Here is a 14,489-nt window from a genome sequence, read left to right on the forward strand (position 1 = left end):
GAAAATAACAAAAATTCAATAAAAAAAAACACCATGGATTATAGGGAAAAAAACGGAAGAAAAAAATTAGAAAACAATTATGTTTTCAAAAAGTAAGGGAGATTCGAAAATTAAATTAAATTTTAATTAATTTATAATTAAAAAAAAAATGAACGATTCTGCAAACAGTACAGGTAGCTGATCAATGTTGAGCAAAACACAAGCAGGTTTGGTATGTCCTACGTTTTTGTTTGTTAGCTAGCCATTACACATTTGATTGACATGATAAAAAGCAATGAAGCATTTTTTATTTTTTATTTATTTCAAAAATATTTTAAAAAAATTTAAAAATTCTTTATTTTTATTCTAAATTAATATTTTTTATTTTTAAATATTTTAACGCATAAATATTAAAAATAATTTTTAAAAATTTAAAAAAATATTATTTAAATATATTTTTAAATAAAAAATACTTTAAAAAACAATTAAATTCCAAACACCGTATTAAATTCAATCATTCAGGCTACAGCTAGAATGGTCACCGCACATATATGTACAGGAGCAGGCACGCTACATGGACTCCTTCCACACGAAATGTGCTCATCTTTCACCTTCATCGTGCGTTAGAAGGGCTCATCTTTTACCAGCTGATTGGTGAATCTCAGGACACAGTTCGTCTCCTACCATTACACAAGCAGGTAAAATGGAAGGTTAGCCTAGCGGTGAAAGGAACTTGTCTTTTTTTATTGTATTTGGGTTTGAGCCTTGGTGTGCATGTTTGTCACCCCGACAATATCTTATATGTCTACTGAGTTTGCAGAGTATTCAATGAATCGTGGGAATTAATCGTGGTGCGTGCAAGCTGACCCGGATACCCCATGTAAATAAAAAAAAATGGAAAAATCATATGCAACCAAAGATTAATAATGGTTAGTACACGAATTGGTGGGCATGATGATATACTCGAAATCCCCCATCAAGAATACCAAATATTTTAAAATTATATATTTTATTAGCAAGAAAATCACATACATGCCTCAATAAAATCAGGCATGAAATTATTAATCAACATTTATGTTATACTTGAAAGGCACCATTGTAGCAAAAAATTAATATTTTTTTTATTTTATTAATATAGATATTAGAATTAACTTGCATGTATCTTAACTAATTAATCTTATAATCTTAAAATTAATAACTATATAAGTTTATAATGATTCTAAAATTTATAAAACTTGAATTAATAATTTTTAAAAAATAAATCTAAAATTTAAGTTTTTTATTCAAAATAAAAATATAATACTTTTACAAGAAACCATATTGTCTACTTCACTTCTATAAAATATCTATGACTTCCCTCTTTCTCTATCTTGTGGTCATCTTCTTTTTTAGAATGCATTTTGTTATTATAGTCAAATATAAGAGATGGAGATAATAAAAATAAATTAGACAAGATATAATAAAAAGTAAAGATAAAATTATATTTGGTAATGATATATAAAATAAAATGATTGTTTTTTGTATCTTATTTAGTTGATAATAGATAAAATATAATAAAAAAATATTTTACCATACATTACTTAAAATCACTCAAAATTATCCTAGAAACATTTATTTTTTATATTTTTATTTCTATTTCTAGTTTTTTTAATTTTTTCTATCCCAAAAACGCTACCTTAAGTTTTTCTTAATGAATATTATTAGATAGATTAGTTGGTATATAAATATAATTTATAGCTTATTTTTAATTGTAATTACAAGTTAATTACAAATACTAAAAATAAGGTCATAAAACCACTTTAATAGAAGAAACAACTTACACGACAACAACACAAAAAATTAAGAGAAAAAGGAAATGCTCCGTGAAAAGTAATAAAGTAAAAAGGATGAACACTCACAGGATCTTTCTTGTTATTACAGTAGTAATTTGGTCAGTCATTAATTTACTACTACGTTTAAAAAAGCACCAAGAAGACAAAAATAAGAGATTAAACGGCTGAAACCCTGGAAGAGATGGATCTTCTTCTTCTACAAAACAAAGTATCCCAAATCTCACTAAAAGCCTGAACAATAACCCCATGATGCTCCCTTAAATTCAAAGAAAGGAAACAGTGCAGCAACTGCTCCAAATCTTTCTCTTCAAACATTTCCTTCTCTAATATCATTTCCATCATTGACCTCTTAAAATCCTCAAATGGGTCATCTGATTTCTTCACCACTGCAAAGCTCTCTCTTACCTTCCCCTCCACCGTGCACGGTATCAGCCACTGAAGCCTCGACAGTCTTGCAGGCGACAGCGAATCATCGCAGCTATTTCTTGCCTTTCGTCCTCTTCTTGTTGTTCCTTTCTTTAAAACACCTCCTTTCGCCTTCCTACCTCTCTTTTTTCGTGTAAATGGAGATTCACGTATTGTTTCCAAGTGGGGATTGAATTCTGAGGGATAATCAGTGGAGAAGCTCCTTGAAACAGAAACTAAAGTTTCCGTTTCTTCGACGTTTATGACATTTTCGTCGCCACTAAAAAATAACCCGCTATCAGCTGAAGAAGTGCTAATGCGGATCCTTGAAGCCCTTTTCTTCTTCTTGACACGTCGTTTTTTCCTCTCTATGTTAGTCGGTGGGAGAAAAACGTCGTGGTTATTAGAGTCCTCAGAGGCCGAAGAGTTGTAAATTTTGCGGCGGGGAGTTGAGTCGTCGTCAAAGAGTTTGCAATTGGCCACAAGGTGGTATTTTTCTTCCTCTGCCCAGTGGAAATTTTCAGTTGGCTGTGAGGATTTGGTGTGGCCGGTTTCAGAGAGGGAATGAGTGGAGGATTTTGATCTAAATCCACAGACCATTGATGTGAAAGCTGAGGACACATGGCGCTTGATGGAGGGGTGTAGATGGGGTTTGGAAGAAGGCGGTTGTGATGGTCGGAGGTGGAGTTTGTTGATAATGATGGAGTTGTGGTTGACCGGCGAGAGTCTAAGAAATGAAGGAACAGGATTTGATGGGAGAGGGGAGGGGTCTTTGGAACGGCAAGATTGAAAGGAGATCACTCGAGAGAATCTGAACTTGAAACGTTTAGCCATTGTAGTCTTTTGTTTTGGTTCAAGTGCTTACTTTGCTATAGTTTCAAAGCGTTGAACTGTTTGTTCGAGGAAGATGAAGGGTTTATATAGGGGGTAAGATGAATTTTGTCGTTCTATTTCAATGAGCAGGAAACCAGAGGGTGAAAATGTACTGTTACCACTCACCACCGTCTGCTCTTAAAAATTAAATATTGACCAGTATAATTTAAGAAAGTAATTATTATTATTATGGACAATCAAGAAAAGTACATGCATTAAGAGATAACGAGCAATTACTGGTAGCCTTGTTAAGATTATTTTTAAAAAATATTTTTTTAAAAAATTATTAATATAATTTTTTTAATATTAGAACATCAAAATAATATAAAAAATTAATTTAAATTTTTTTAAATAGTCTACATGCATTCTAAAAACACACATGATTTTTGGTAATTAATATATTCCTTTCCTTTTCTTTTTTTTTTGGATCTGTTGAGTTTAAATATATTATTTTCTACTTTTATGTGATCTTCATCTATAGCATCTTTCCATTTTATTATGTCAATGATATTGAAAATAAGAAAAGTAATTCATATTAATCTACCACACACATTTTACTAAATGAACTTATCTTAATCAGCAATACATAAATCATTCTAATATTCCAATTGGATGGTTAGTTAATTTCTATTAACATTGTTTCTTTTTTTATGATATCTTATTTAGGGGATATGATATAAAATGATGGCAAAAGTCATAGTTTAATGAATGTAAGGTTTTCATAAGCTATAGTACTGTTTTCTCCATGATAATGTACATGTATCAATCATAGATTGGAATTGAAAGAATTAACCAAGTTTGGAAGAATTCTTAGTTGATCAAGAGAGTGAAAAGAACAATTAATTAGTCAACTAAGTCATATTCGATCCAAAACTTGAGTACTAAGTCATACTAACAAAATTTGAGTACTATTTAAAAGATATATATAATTTTAAAATTAACTAACAAAATTTAAGTACTATTTAAAAGATATATATAATTTTATTTAGAGCATGAATCCTTAATATATAATAGCTATTTAAAAATTATAAATTATTATATGATTTTTATGAGTAAAAAAAAGAAGTTTAATTTGTATTAACATTTAATAAAATCTTTTTTATACCAATATCTATATAAAATTAAAATTATCCATGTAAATATATAGTATTAAAGTTTTGTAAGGATATAAATAAGATCGTATACATGGCCAACCCACTTGTTTATTTTTTGCAATTTATTTATCCTTTTCCCGTAAGGTTTTTATTCATAATTTTCTTTCTTGCTTTTATTTACATTTTTCTTTATCTCTCATGTACTTTTTACATTTCTATAATTCCTTTCTCCTTAAACTTCTTGCCATCTCTAAACAATGGTGCATTTTGGAATAGATATCCGTTTCTTAGGGTTTGAGATTTAGTGTCATAATCCGGTTGTTGAATCTTTGTTTTCATATATATTTTTTAAAAAATACAAGAATATAAAAATCTTGAAGAAAAAAAGTCTTTTTCATTCAATTTCATCATTTTTTGATCATTTCATGATTTTTACCATTTCACCTTTTGTATTCATGTTAATGAATTTTTTAAAACCAAAGTTTTTTCTTTAAAAAGAAAAACAAAAATAAAAAAATCAAAGATAAAGAAAAAAAGGGTTTAGTAAGCATGGTGATAATCAAGTATGGAATGAAGGGCTAAAATGGACACAATTTTCCTACCCCTTTCCCAAGGAACTAAAGATAAAGATACAATAATTAAAAAAAATAATTAAAAGAAAATGGAAAAGGAAGGAAAATAAGTTAGTAGAAGGTTTTAGAGAATGAAGGGATAAGAATAATACTGAATAAGAATATTTTGAGATAAGATAATATAAAAGATGGATGGATGGTATAAAGAAAAAAAAGGGAACAAAAAAAAACAAACAAGGAAGAAAAAGAGAAGGAGAAAAATTTTAGAGAGAGGTAAAAATAAAGAGAAAGAGAAAGAAAGAAGGAGAAAGATAAAATGAGGAAAGAAAACAAGAAGAAGAAGAAGGAAGAAGATTAAGAAAAACCCTAGCCCACATTTCTCTCTCACCATTATTAGCTACCACCATTTTTTATCACTAACAACAAGAACCGTCAATAGACCAAATCAGCTCTTTCTCTATCTCAATGGTGTCAAGAACAACCCTTTTCTTTTCTCTTTTCAAACCAAAACCCAACAACCATAAAGCTTTTCCACGTCTATAGACGATGGTAGTTCATCCCCTTCTTATTGATTATCGCAATAGCCACTACCACCAACAACAATAGTCACTAAGGTCACGGTGGATAGATAAACTTAGAAAGGAAGAAGATATGAACCATTGGATAGAGAAAGAAGAAGAAAAGGGTCAACACTTTCCTAACATTAATATCCTCCATTGAATAACGGTGAAACTCGTCATTGGTGTATGAAGAATGAGAAAGAGAAGACAATTTAGATTTTCCAAGACATATGCTCCAATAGTGGGGCCTTGTGGCCTCACGTGTATGTAGTAGTACTAGTGCATAAATCCACGCGCCAACATTATCTATAACTATCGTTGCCCTTCCAGTAGCTTTCTGATTAACCTCAGTCGCTTCTAAATATCAATTTCAAACCCCAAAATAAATTTTTAAATAATTTTAATATGTTATTGAATATTATAATAAAATGTTTGTTATTTTTTATAATCTTTAATTGATTATTTATTTATTGTGAATGATTTTCAAATATTTAAAGTGTTGGAATCAGTGGCGGAGCTAGGATTTTTTAAACGATGAGGCAAATTATTAACAAATATTTGATATTTTATGCTATACAAACATGTGTTATATAAAGAAATTAATTTGAAATATATGTACCAACTCAAGTCATGTAAAATTAATTTAAGAATACTTTTTTTAAAAAAAAAAACTCATATTATAATTGTTCTTTTCGAGATTTTATATTTTAAAACTATTTTATAATCATTTTATTTTTAATCTTATTAAAAATATATTTCTCAATATATACAATAAACTTTCATTTATCTATTTCTAAATCTTCTAAAGACTAGAAAAGTTCTTGACAACAATTCTATGTTGATATATGGTACATAACATCTAAAATCATAGCTTAAAAGGGTTGTTAGAAATTGATATTGTTCTTGCTGACTTATTATTTTTTACAAGTGAATTAAACATAAATATTAACTTTTTTATTTTTATTTTATGTATTGTATCCATAATTTTTTTAGTTGTCTTGTACTTTATTTTTAATCACTAGTAAATTCAACACCATTATTTTTTATATGAAATTCTTAACAAAATACTTATCAATTCATCAAAACTCATTTCAATTCATATCCATTAACATATAATATTACCCATATACATTTAATTCAACAAACCCATAAATTATTATAAACCCCAACATTTTCAATAACTAATTATAAAGAAGTAAAACTAAAATTAGATAATAAAATAAATAGAAAAGATGAAGAAATTTTTTCTAAAGCATAAAGTATAAAAGGTTACTTACTTAACTAATTAATAGCTTAGGGCTTGAAGAGAAATTTTATAGAAAAGAGAAAGACAGGGAAAATAATGAAAAAAGAAAAAGAGCTTAGATTAATTAGTAGCTAATAAAGAAAATTAATTTTATAAAGCTATAATATTAATATTTTAATATAAAAAGATACTTTGAAGAAAAAATAGATTAAAGGAGTAATTGCCTCTTATTGACCTATTATGGCTCCACCACAAGTTAAAGTTAACATTATTGTGTGGAAACCCCAAGAATATAAAGCCATTATGGATTTATTTTTTAAGGTGGAGCAAGACTAGAATTAATACCATGTTACAAGATTGGAAGGATTGAATTGCAATACGTTTATCTTATGTATAATGGTTTGGTCTCAACATAAAATTATATATAAGTTTATATATATGTTGTTGTTGTTGTTATTGATTTGTTGCTATGTGTAAAGTTTTATTTAAAAATATAAAATAAAAAATAGTATTAATGAGTTTTCATCAAGCTTGTATCATGATTTAAACTTGGATTTCTAATGGTTAGGCCACCATGTTTCCTAATTTGAGGTACTAATATAGGCATACCTCAACATTTTTAATCTTAAAATGAGTTTTATAATGAGTCAATGATTTTTCATTAATTTAACGTCATGTTTTGATCAAAACTTGGTTTTGAAATAGTTATGCCAACATATCCTCTAGTTTTTAGGGATTAACATAAGTCTGCCGCAATGTTTTAACTTTAAAACATGTCCAAAAATGCATTGACAAGTTTTTCTCAAGTTGATGACATGCTTTGTATAAACCTGGATTTTAATAGTCAGGTCAATTAATCTCCTAGTTTTATAGATCCACGTAAGCCTAGTACAATGTTTTAAATAAAAATCAAGGTCGATAATAAGTCCACGAGTCTCCTTCAAGTGGGACCTATGTTGGTTGAACTTGGTATTCTATTCAACCTTTTTATTTTTTTAAAAAAGAATAATAATAAAAAAGTTAAGAGATAAATAAATATTAAAAAAAACTAAAAAAATTATTGAGTTATGAAACTCTTGATTTAGGATAAATGTTAACTTGATAAACATTCTCCAATAATAAATAACTTATGAAAAAGCTAAAAAAATAATTTAGGAAAAATATGGAAATAAGATTAATGTTGTGAATAAAACATTCTTTTTTTTTCGGAAATAAGATTACCTTTCTTAAAGAATGTTGTGAATAAAACATTCTTTTTTTTTCTTTTAAGTATAACCAATTACTTATTCAAATTTTTAAAATCAATGTATAATTAAATTAAAATCTTTTCTAGAAAAATTTTAAAATATTATTTCAGTACTTTGAAGCAAATAAATTTCTTAAAATGTTTAGATTTAAGAAATTGAAAGAAGGAAACAAACTTGCTTTCCCAACCGCGGTAGGTAAATCTTAGAGCTATAATTAATCAATATTTTTCTTAATATGTGACAAACTGTGATTAAAAGCCTGTACATAGGCATTATGAAAAATAAATAAATAAATAAAGCATTAATATAGGAACTCGCAGTAAGATAAAATACGGGTTAACAGTATAAATCCAGGTAAGTTGAGCTATAGCATACACAAATGCTATTAATTAGCTGGTTAATTTCCTATGGAGGGTGTTTTGGGATTGGGTTCTAAAAGGTATTTTTTTTAAATTAGAGATTTTTTTGTTTAAAATTAATTTTTTATATTTTTTTATTATTTTCATGTTTTAATATAATTTTTTTAAATTTAAATAATATTATTTTAATATATTTTTAAATAAAAAACTCTTTAAAAAAAACAGTACCATAATTTTAAACACTTCGTGATATTTAAATGTTACTGGAGGGAAAGGTGGCTAGCTACCTAGCCGTCTATCCCAAAAGAGAATTTCTCAAAAATGGAGATTATAATCATGCCGATCCGGTGTATCCAGCCGTACACTAACGGATTCTTTATCATAATGCAAATACTGAGAGGATCGAAGTCTACACGTGGAGCTTTCTTCTTCTTTATCTAAATTCAATTTAATTTATATTTTATACTAGGATGTGGATAGCTTATTTAGTGTGTTTTTGGTGCTGAGGATACGTTTATAGAAAAACACTATTGTTATGTATTTGTTTATGAATTAAATATATTTTTTTATTTATGAGACTTATTACCATTTGTGTTGAAAGAGGAAGATAACAAAAAACAATTTCAAGCTTTTTTTTTTTTACAAGTTGCATAAAATTAGTGGACAATAGAGAGCAACTCTCTTTCATTCTCGATGTTTACTATTTTCATTGCTAGCCATTGTTTTTTTTTTTCTTCTGTATTATCCACTATTTATGTTACATATTAACAGTAAAAAGCAACTCACCACCAATCTTTATTGTTTTTATTGTCAACCCCTACTCTTTCTCTTCTCCTTTTTCTTCTCTTTCACCTTCTGCATTCTCTATGGTTACTATAAAATAATCTTTTTAAAATCACAACCACAACAGCTATCACAATACCAAACACATATTAATCTTATTATAATAATAATTTATATTCTTTTCAAGGTGTTATGAAGTAAAAACAAAATTTAAAAGTAGTGACAAATTCAAGATTCAACACTGGACTGCAATAAAAAAAGAAATATGCGTAAACTCATTACACTATAGATTAAAAAGATGTAATAATAATTTTACATTTCTAAAAGTATTATTGGAATTGTCAAGAGAGTTAAATTTTTTACTTGTCAAATTTGGATTGTGTTTTTTATTACTATTCATGTTATTTGAGATAATTTTTTAATTGTTTTTACAATTTCATCTCTAGTTTTTTCCTATCATATCTTTTCTTTATTCTTTTGATTGCTATTTTCTTTACTTCTAAAATTTTTTCAAATTGATATTTTTTTTTATTTTATCCTTTAATATTAAATTGATTGAAAATTGAGCTTCTTAATTGAGTCAAAATCTAGGATTTCACGAGCTGTGAATTTAAGAGATTAACTTAGATTCAAGAGATTCACCTGAGTTTACTTGTTTTTTTAAACTTATATTTTTTCAATTTCATCCTTTAATATTTATTTAATTGGAGATTAGGCTCCGTTATTTTTTTCACTTGCTTTTTATAACATTTCTCACTAATTTTGAAAACAACCCGGGTTATCTCGGGTTTGAAATTCTTTGTTAAATTTAGCATTTTAAAAAAAAAAATTATTTTAAATTAAATTAAATTTATTGACTAAATATAAAAATGAGATGTTCTTCTTGATATTTTGTTTGGTTTGCTTTAAAGATGCTTGTGATCTCGTTTGATGTTATCATGCAACCTTTTGTTGTGATATTAAAATCATTTTATGGTTATGAAGGAGTGATGGTAAGTCTCCAACAAGATTTTTTTTTTTTCCTTTTCTCGAGGATAATATTAGAAACTCATTTTTTTATAGTTAATTATTGTTATTTTTTTCACTTTATTTACTGTCATATTTTTTTAATCATATTATTAGTTTAAATGAGTTTATTAAACACATTTAAGTTAATAACTCAAGTTTTAATTTTTTTATATTTTTTTAAATATTAATATTATTTTTATATTAAAAAAATTAACACAACCCGTAACGCAACGCAACACAACAACCTATTTAGTGGATATCATTGCATTTTGAAAACTTCACCTTGGAGGAGCCATTAAGTTAATTATTGAGTAAGCTACGTAAGTATAGCTAACCAATTTATTAAGTTTTTCACCCTACAAGTTTTCGCTGCATGATTACAATTTGCTGTGAAAAATAGTTATATGAAAATTATTAATGGGAGATAATTTTTTTCACATAATTGAAGAACGATCAATTTAATTTACTTCAAGAGATAAAGCTTGTACATATAATTCTAATGCTAGCTCTCAATTTTATAATTTGGTTGATTTGGTCGGGTGATTTTGTAATCTCACGTATAAAAGATTTGGTTTCAATTCGTGAAATCGATGGAATATAACAAATATATATATATATATATATATATATATATATGTGCAAATAATGTAATGCATAATATTACAAAATTAATTAAGAAGTTATTTCGGTTAATTAATTCATTTTTTTAATATAAGAATCAATACAAGACCAACCCATAACAATCAGAACCTTTTATATTTCGAAACAAAAAATTAGAAATAGTAAAATCACTTACCAAAAGGAATTAATCGGGATTAAATGTTTAGGTCAGCACTTTAAGTAATATTGATTCTTTTTAATCTGAATTGAATCCTTTTATTTTCTTCTAAACTAGCACATCAAGAGAAATATTTTTTTTAACTAGCATAATTAAAAAATAATTTTCAAACTAACATAATAATTAATGTGCACAAATAGCATATACATTTGTGAAATGTTGTGCATGTAGCACATGCCACAACTAACAAATTTCATTTTAATTTTTTTTCTCTTAAATAATTCACTTATGCAAGAGTCAACATGCTTTCTTTTTCCTTTTTTTTTTCTTTTTTATAAAGATCCAATCACATTAAATAATTCAAAATAATATAATGGCTAGAAAAAAAGGATGACATGTCAAAAAAAAATATATAGGAGAAAGAAAAGAAACTAAAAAAGAAAAAAAAAAGAGGTATCGAATACATACCAAGCTTCGATGATGAAACTTTAAATTCCACTAAAAATATATTACGAACCGACAGACACTATATAAAGCCAATTTCAAAGCAATTAGTAAGTCACACATGCAAAGTTTAAAGGTAACTACGGGCTCACTTGTTAGCATCTTATGACTAAATTTAAAGTTGGTTTTTTATAATATTTATAGATTTATTTTATCTATATCTTTTTAAAAATACTTGGAGTTATGATGTGTTTCTTATCTTACTGTTTATATTTCTTTTTTTCCTTTATCTTGTTTTTTTTTGCCCTGTTATCTTTCTTTTTTTCTAGTCATTAGATTATTTTGATTTATTTCATGCTATTGTATCTTTATATATATATAAAAAAAACATATCAACTCTTGCACGAGTGAATTATTTGAGAGAACAAAAACTGGAAATGAAATTTATTAGTTGGGCAAGTCCCATATGCGCAACAGAAGGCACCATGCTAGTTGAAGGATTCCTTTTTCAGCACTGCTAGATAAGGAAAAACACTAAGGGAAGGAAAGAAATTAAAAAAAAAAAACGTAAGAACACAATTAATGATTTTGATTTTGCCTTTGAATTAATTGGCAATTAAAGTAGATTTGCTCGAGGCATGCACAGACCTCAATGATATAGCAGAAGCCGTGAAAAGTGTTTTGGTCTCTAAGTCTAATAGGCTATCACACGGCCAGATTCAGACCTAACCTCATGAATGGTAACGTCATTGAATTTATTCATATAGCAGAGAAAAAAGAAACAAAAGCTGCTCTTCTCCTCTCTAAATTTGTTAGCATTATATCATATCACTTCAACAACACATGGAAGAAAAAGGAGCCTTGCTTTTTTTACGTTAAGATAAATAAATAAATCTTCGATAGAGAGACGGAGAGAGGGAGAGAGATAGAGAGAGTATACCAAGGTAAAAAGTCAATCAAAAAGAAGCTCCTCTTCTCAAGAACATGTGGGGATCAAGGAAACAAAATGATATTTGCATGCCAGTGCCCCTTTTCCTCTATTCACTGCCCATTCGGGGGACACATTACACTCAATATTGTCTCCACTCTCCATCATGGGTTGCCTTCTACCAGTCAGGGAATCTGATTTTGCTTGCCCCTTGAAATGTCAGTCTTTTAGTTTTTCTAACATCTATCAAACCCAAATGCATGAACGGGCTTAGCCTAATTCAACTTCCGTCGAGAACTTTCCTATTTATCTGATAATCTAAAATTTTTATAAATCTCGATCATGTTAACTTATCTTGAATTGTGAAGGGTGGCGTCATTGTTGATCGGTGAAAATATTGGTGTCTACTATTAGTTGTAGTAACTTGCATTGTCGTTGATTGAAAAGTTAGTGAATATCCGTGAAACGGTCAAGTCAAGAAATGAGACGTATAATTTGCATAGAACATGGGGTATGTATGCATTGCCACCATTGGCTGGAAAATATGGTATCAGCCTTGTATAAAACTTTGCACCTCCATAGAATCTGCCAATAAAAATATAGAAAATTATGTGTGCATGAACTATGCATGAAGTCGTGTTCTAACTCCCCGGGACTCAGAAGAATGTTTAGTGTGCGTTTATTGGATAACCTGTGTGTTGAGAAAAAGATGGAGAAAGATGGGAGAGGAAAAAATATGATCTAAGGTGGAAGACCTAACCGTTTCGGTCAAGGGGTAGCCACTAGGGCCATGATATAACTGTTTGGGCCAAGATGACATCGAGTATGAGAACTTATTTGTTTAGCTATTTAATGACTCAAGATATTTAAAAATCTTATTTATATCAACTTATATCGAATATAAATGATGGTATTATAATTAATTAGTGAAAACATTAGTACTCCATATTGATTTAGTATTTGCATTATCATTGGATGAGAAATTCATGAATGCTTATAAAATGTTAACAAGAAATAATGATTGCTTTATAAAGAAGGTGTTTGATTTAAATATAACATGGAATATGTTTGCAATGCTACTGTCGACACACAATGTCGAGTGATAGTTTTATTTTTTTGTTTATTTAATAAAAGAAAAGTTTTTCTTTATTAAAGAAAATAAAGATTTTATTAAAGTCGTTATCTAATAATTTGAGGGAACTAAAAATTCAAAATTAGATACTGGTCCTATAGATTCAAGTATTGGGTTAGTTATGATGAAGGGAAGGTAGATACCCCCCTTAAAACATCCTTTTAAGAGAAAGGTTACCCTTAGTTATGTGTTTTTTATTTGATTCAAATGCTATTATATTTTGAGCTCATTTGCATTTTTTTTTTAAGATGGTTAACGTCGGTCCCTAAAAATAAAAGAAACGTAAAAAATGATATCAGTCCCTAAAACTAGAAGACTTGTTTAAAATATTGATGTTTGTCCCTAAAAAGGAGAGTTACATCTGAGTTACCAAAAGAAATAATAATGGACATAATTCATATTTTGTATTTAAACTTTTGACATCGATCCTTTTTTGAAATAAAAGAGACATGTCGACAAATAATATTCATAGGAGATACTTTAAAAAATAACATCAGTCCCTAAAAAATAGAAGACTTATCTAAAATATTGACGTTTGTCTCTAAAAAGGAGAATTACGTCTGGGTTATCAAAAGAAATAATGAACATAATTCATATTTGGTATTTAAATTTTTGACATTAGTCCTTTTCTATATAAAAAAAAAAAGACGTGTCGACAACAATATTCATTTATAAAACAAAAAACTTATTTTGATGTAATTGAGAAATAGGTATAACCATACTTGAGAATTGGGCTTTGAACCCGCGAACGATGACATGATAAGATTGGTGTTGGACCCGCGTTGTTATTCATTTTATATTTATTTTTGGTTTTTTCTCTCACATGCGACAAAAAATTTTACAACTATTTATATATATGAAAATATCAAAAATATTATAAGGAACCCCAAAAAATTAATGAAAATATCAAAAAATATTATAAGGAACCCCAAAAAATTACCTGAGTGCCACTATATAGGTAAAAGACTGAAATACCCTTGAATTTTCTCGGAAAATTATGAAAATGCCCCTGGTGGCGCGTGTGACTCCGCGCGATTACTGTTGGAGGCGGTGAAATTTCCCGGTGAGATTTTGAGCCAAAAAATGGTTGATTCTGGTAAATATGAGGGAGAGGATTCTGATGATGGTGGTTTCGACTTTCGCTGATGGCTAATGTGAAAGAATCGTCGGTTTGAAGCTTTGGGTGGCCGACAAAAATCACGATCTTTTTCCGGCCAGATGAGGCTGAGAGAGAGATGAAAACTACCTG

The 14,489-nt window shown here is 28.2% G+C and overlaps 1 protein-coding gene across 1 annotated transcript; it reads right to left on the minus strand.

Annotated features, from left to right (window-relative positions):
• Positions 1-1,915: 1,915 nt before the first annotated feature.
• LOC105107659 (transcription repressor OFP7-like) lies at positions 1,916-3,116 on the minus strand. Its single transcript, XM_011001671.1, has one exon. It carries the CDS (start codon positions 3,048-3,050, stop codon positions 1,968-1,970), a length of 1,083 nt encoding a protein of 360 aa, XP_010999973.1. The 5' UTR covers positions 3,051-3,116; the 3' UTR covers positions 1,916-1,967.
• Positions 3,117-14,489: the final 11,373 nt, after the last annotated feature.

Source organism: Populus euphratica, unplaced genomic scaffold (genome assembly GCF_000495115.2).
Source record: "Populus euphratica unplaced genomic scaffold, PopEup_1.0 scaffold165.1, whole genome shotgun sequence".
Lineage (NCBI taxonomy): Eukaryota > Viridiplantae > Streptophyta > Magnoliopsida > Malpighiales > Salicaceae > Populus > Populus euphratica.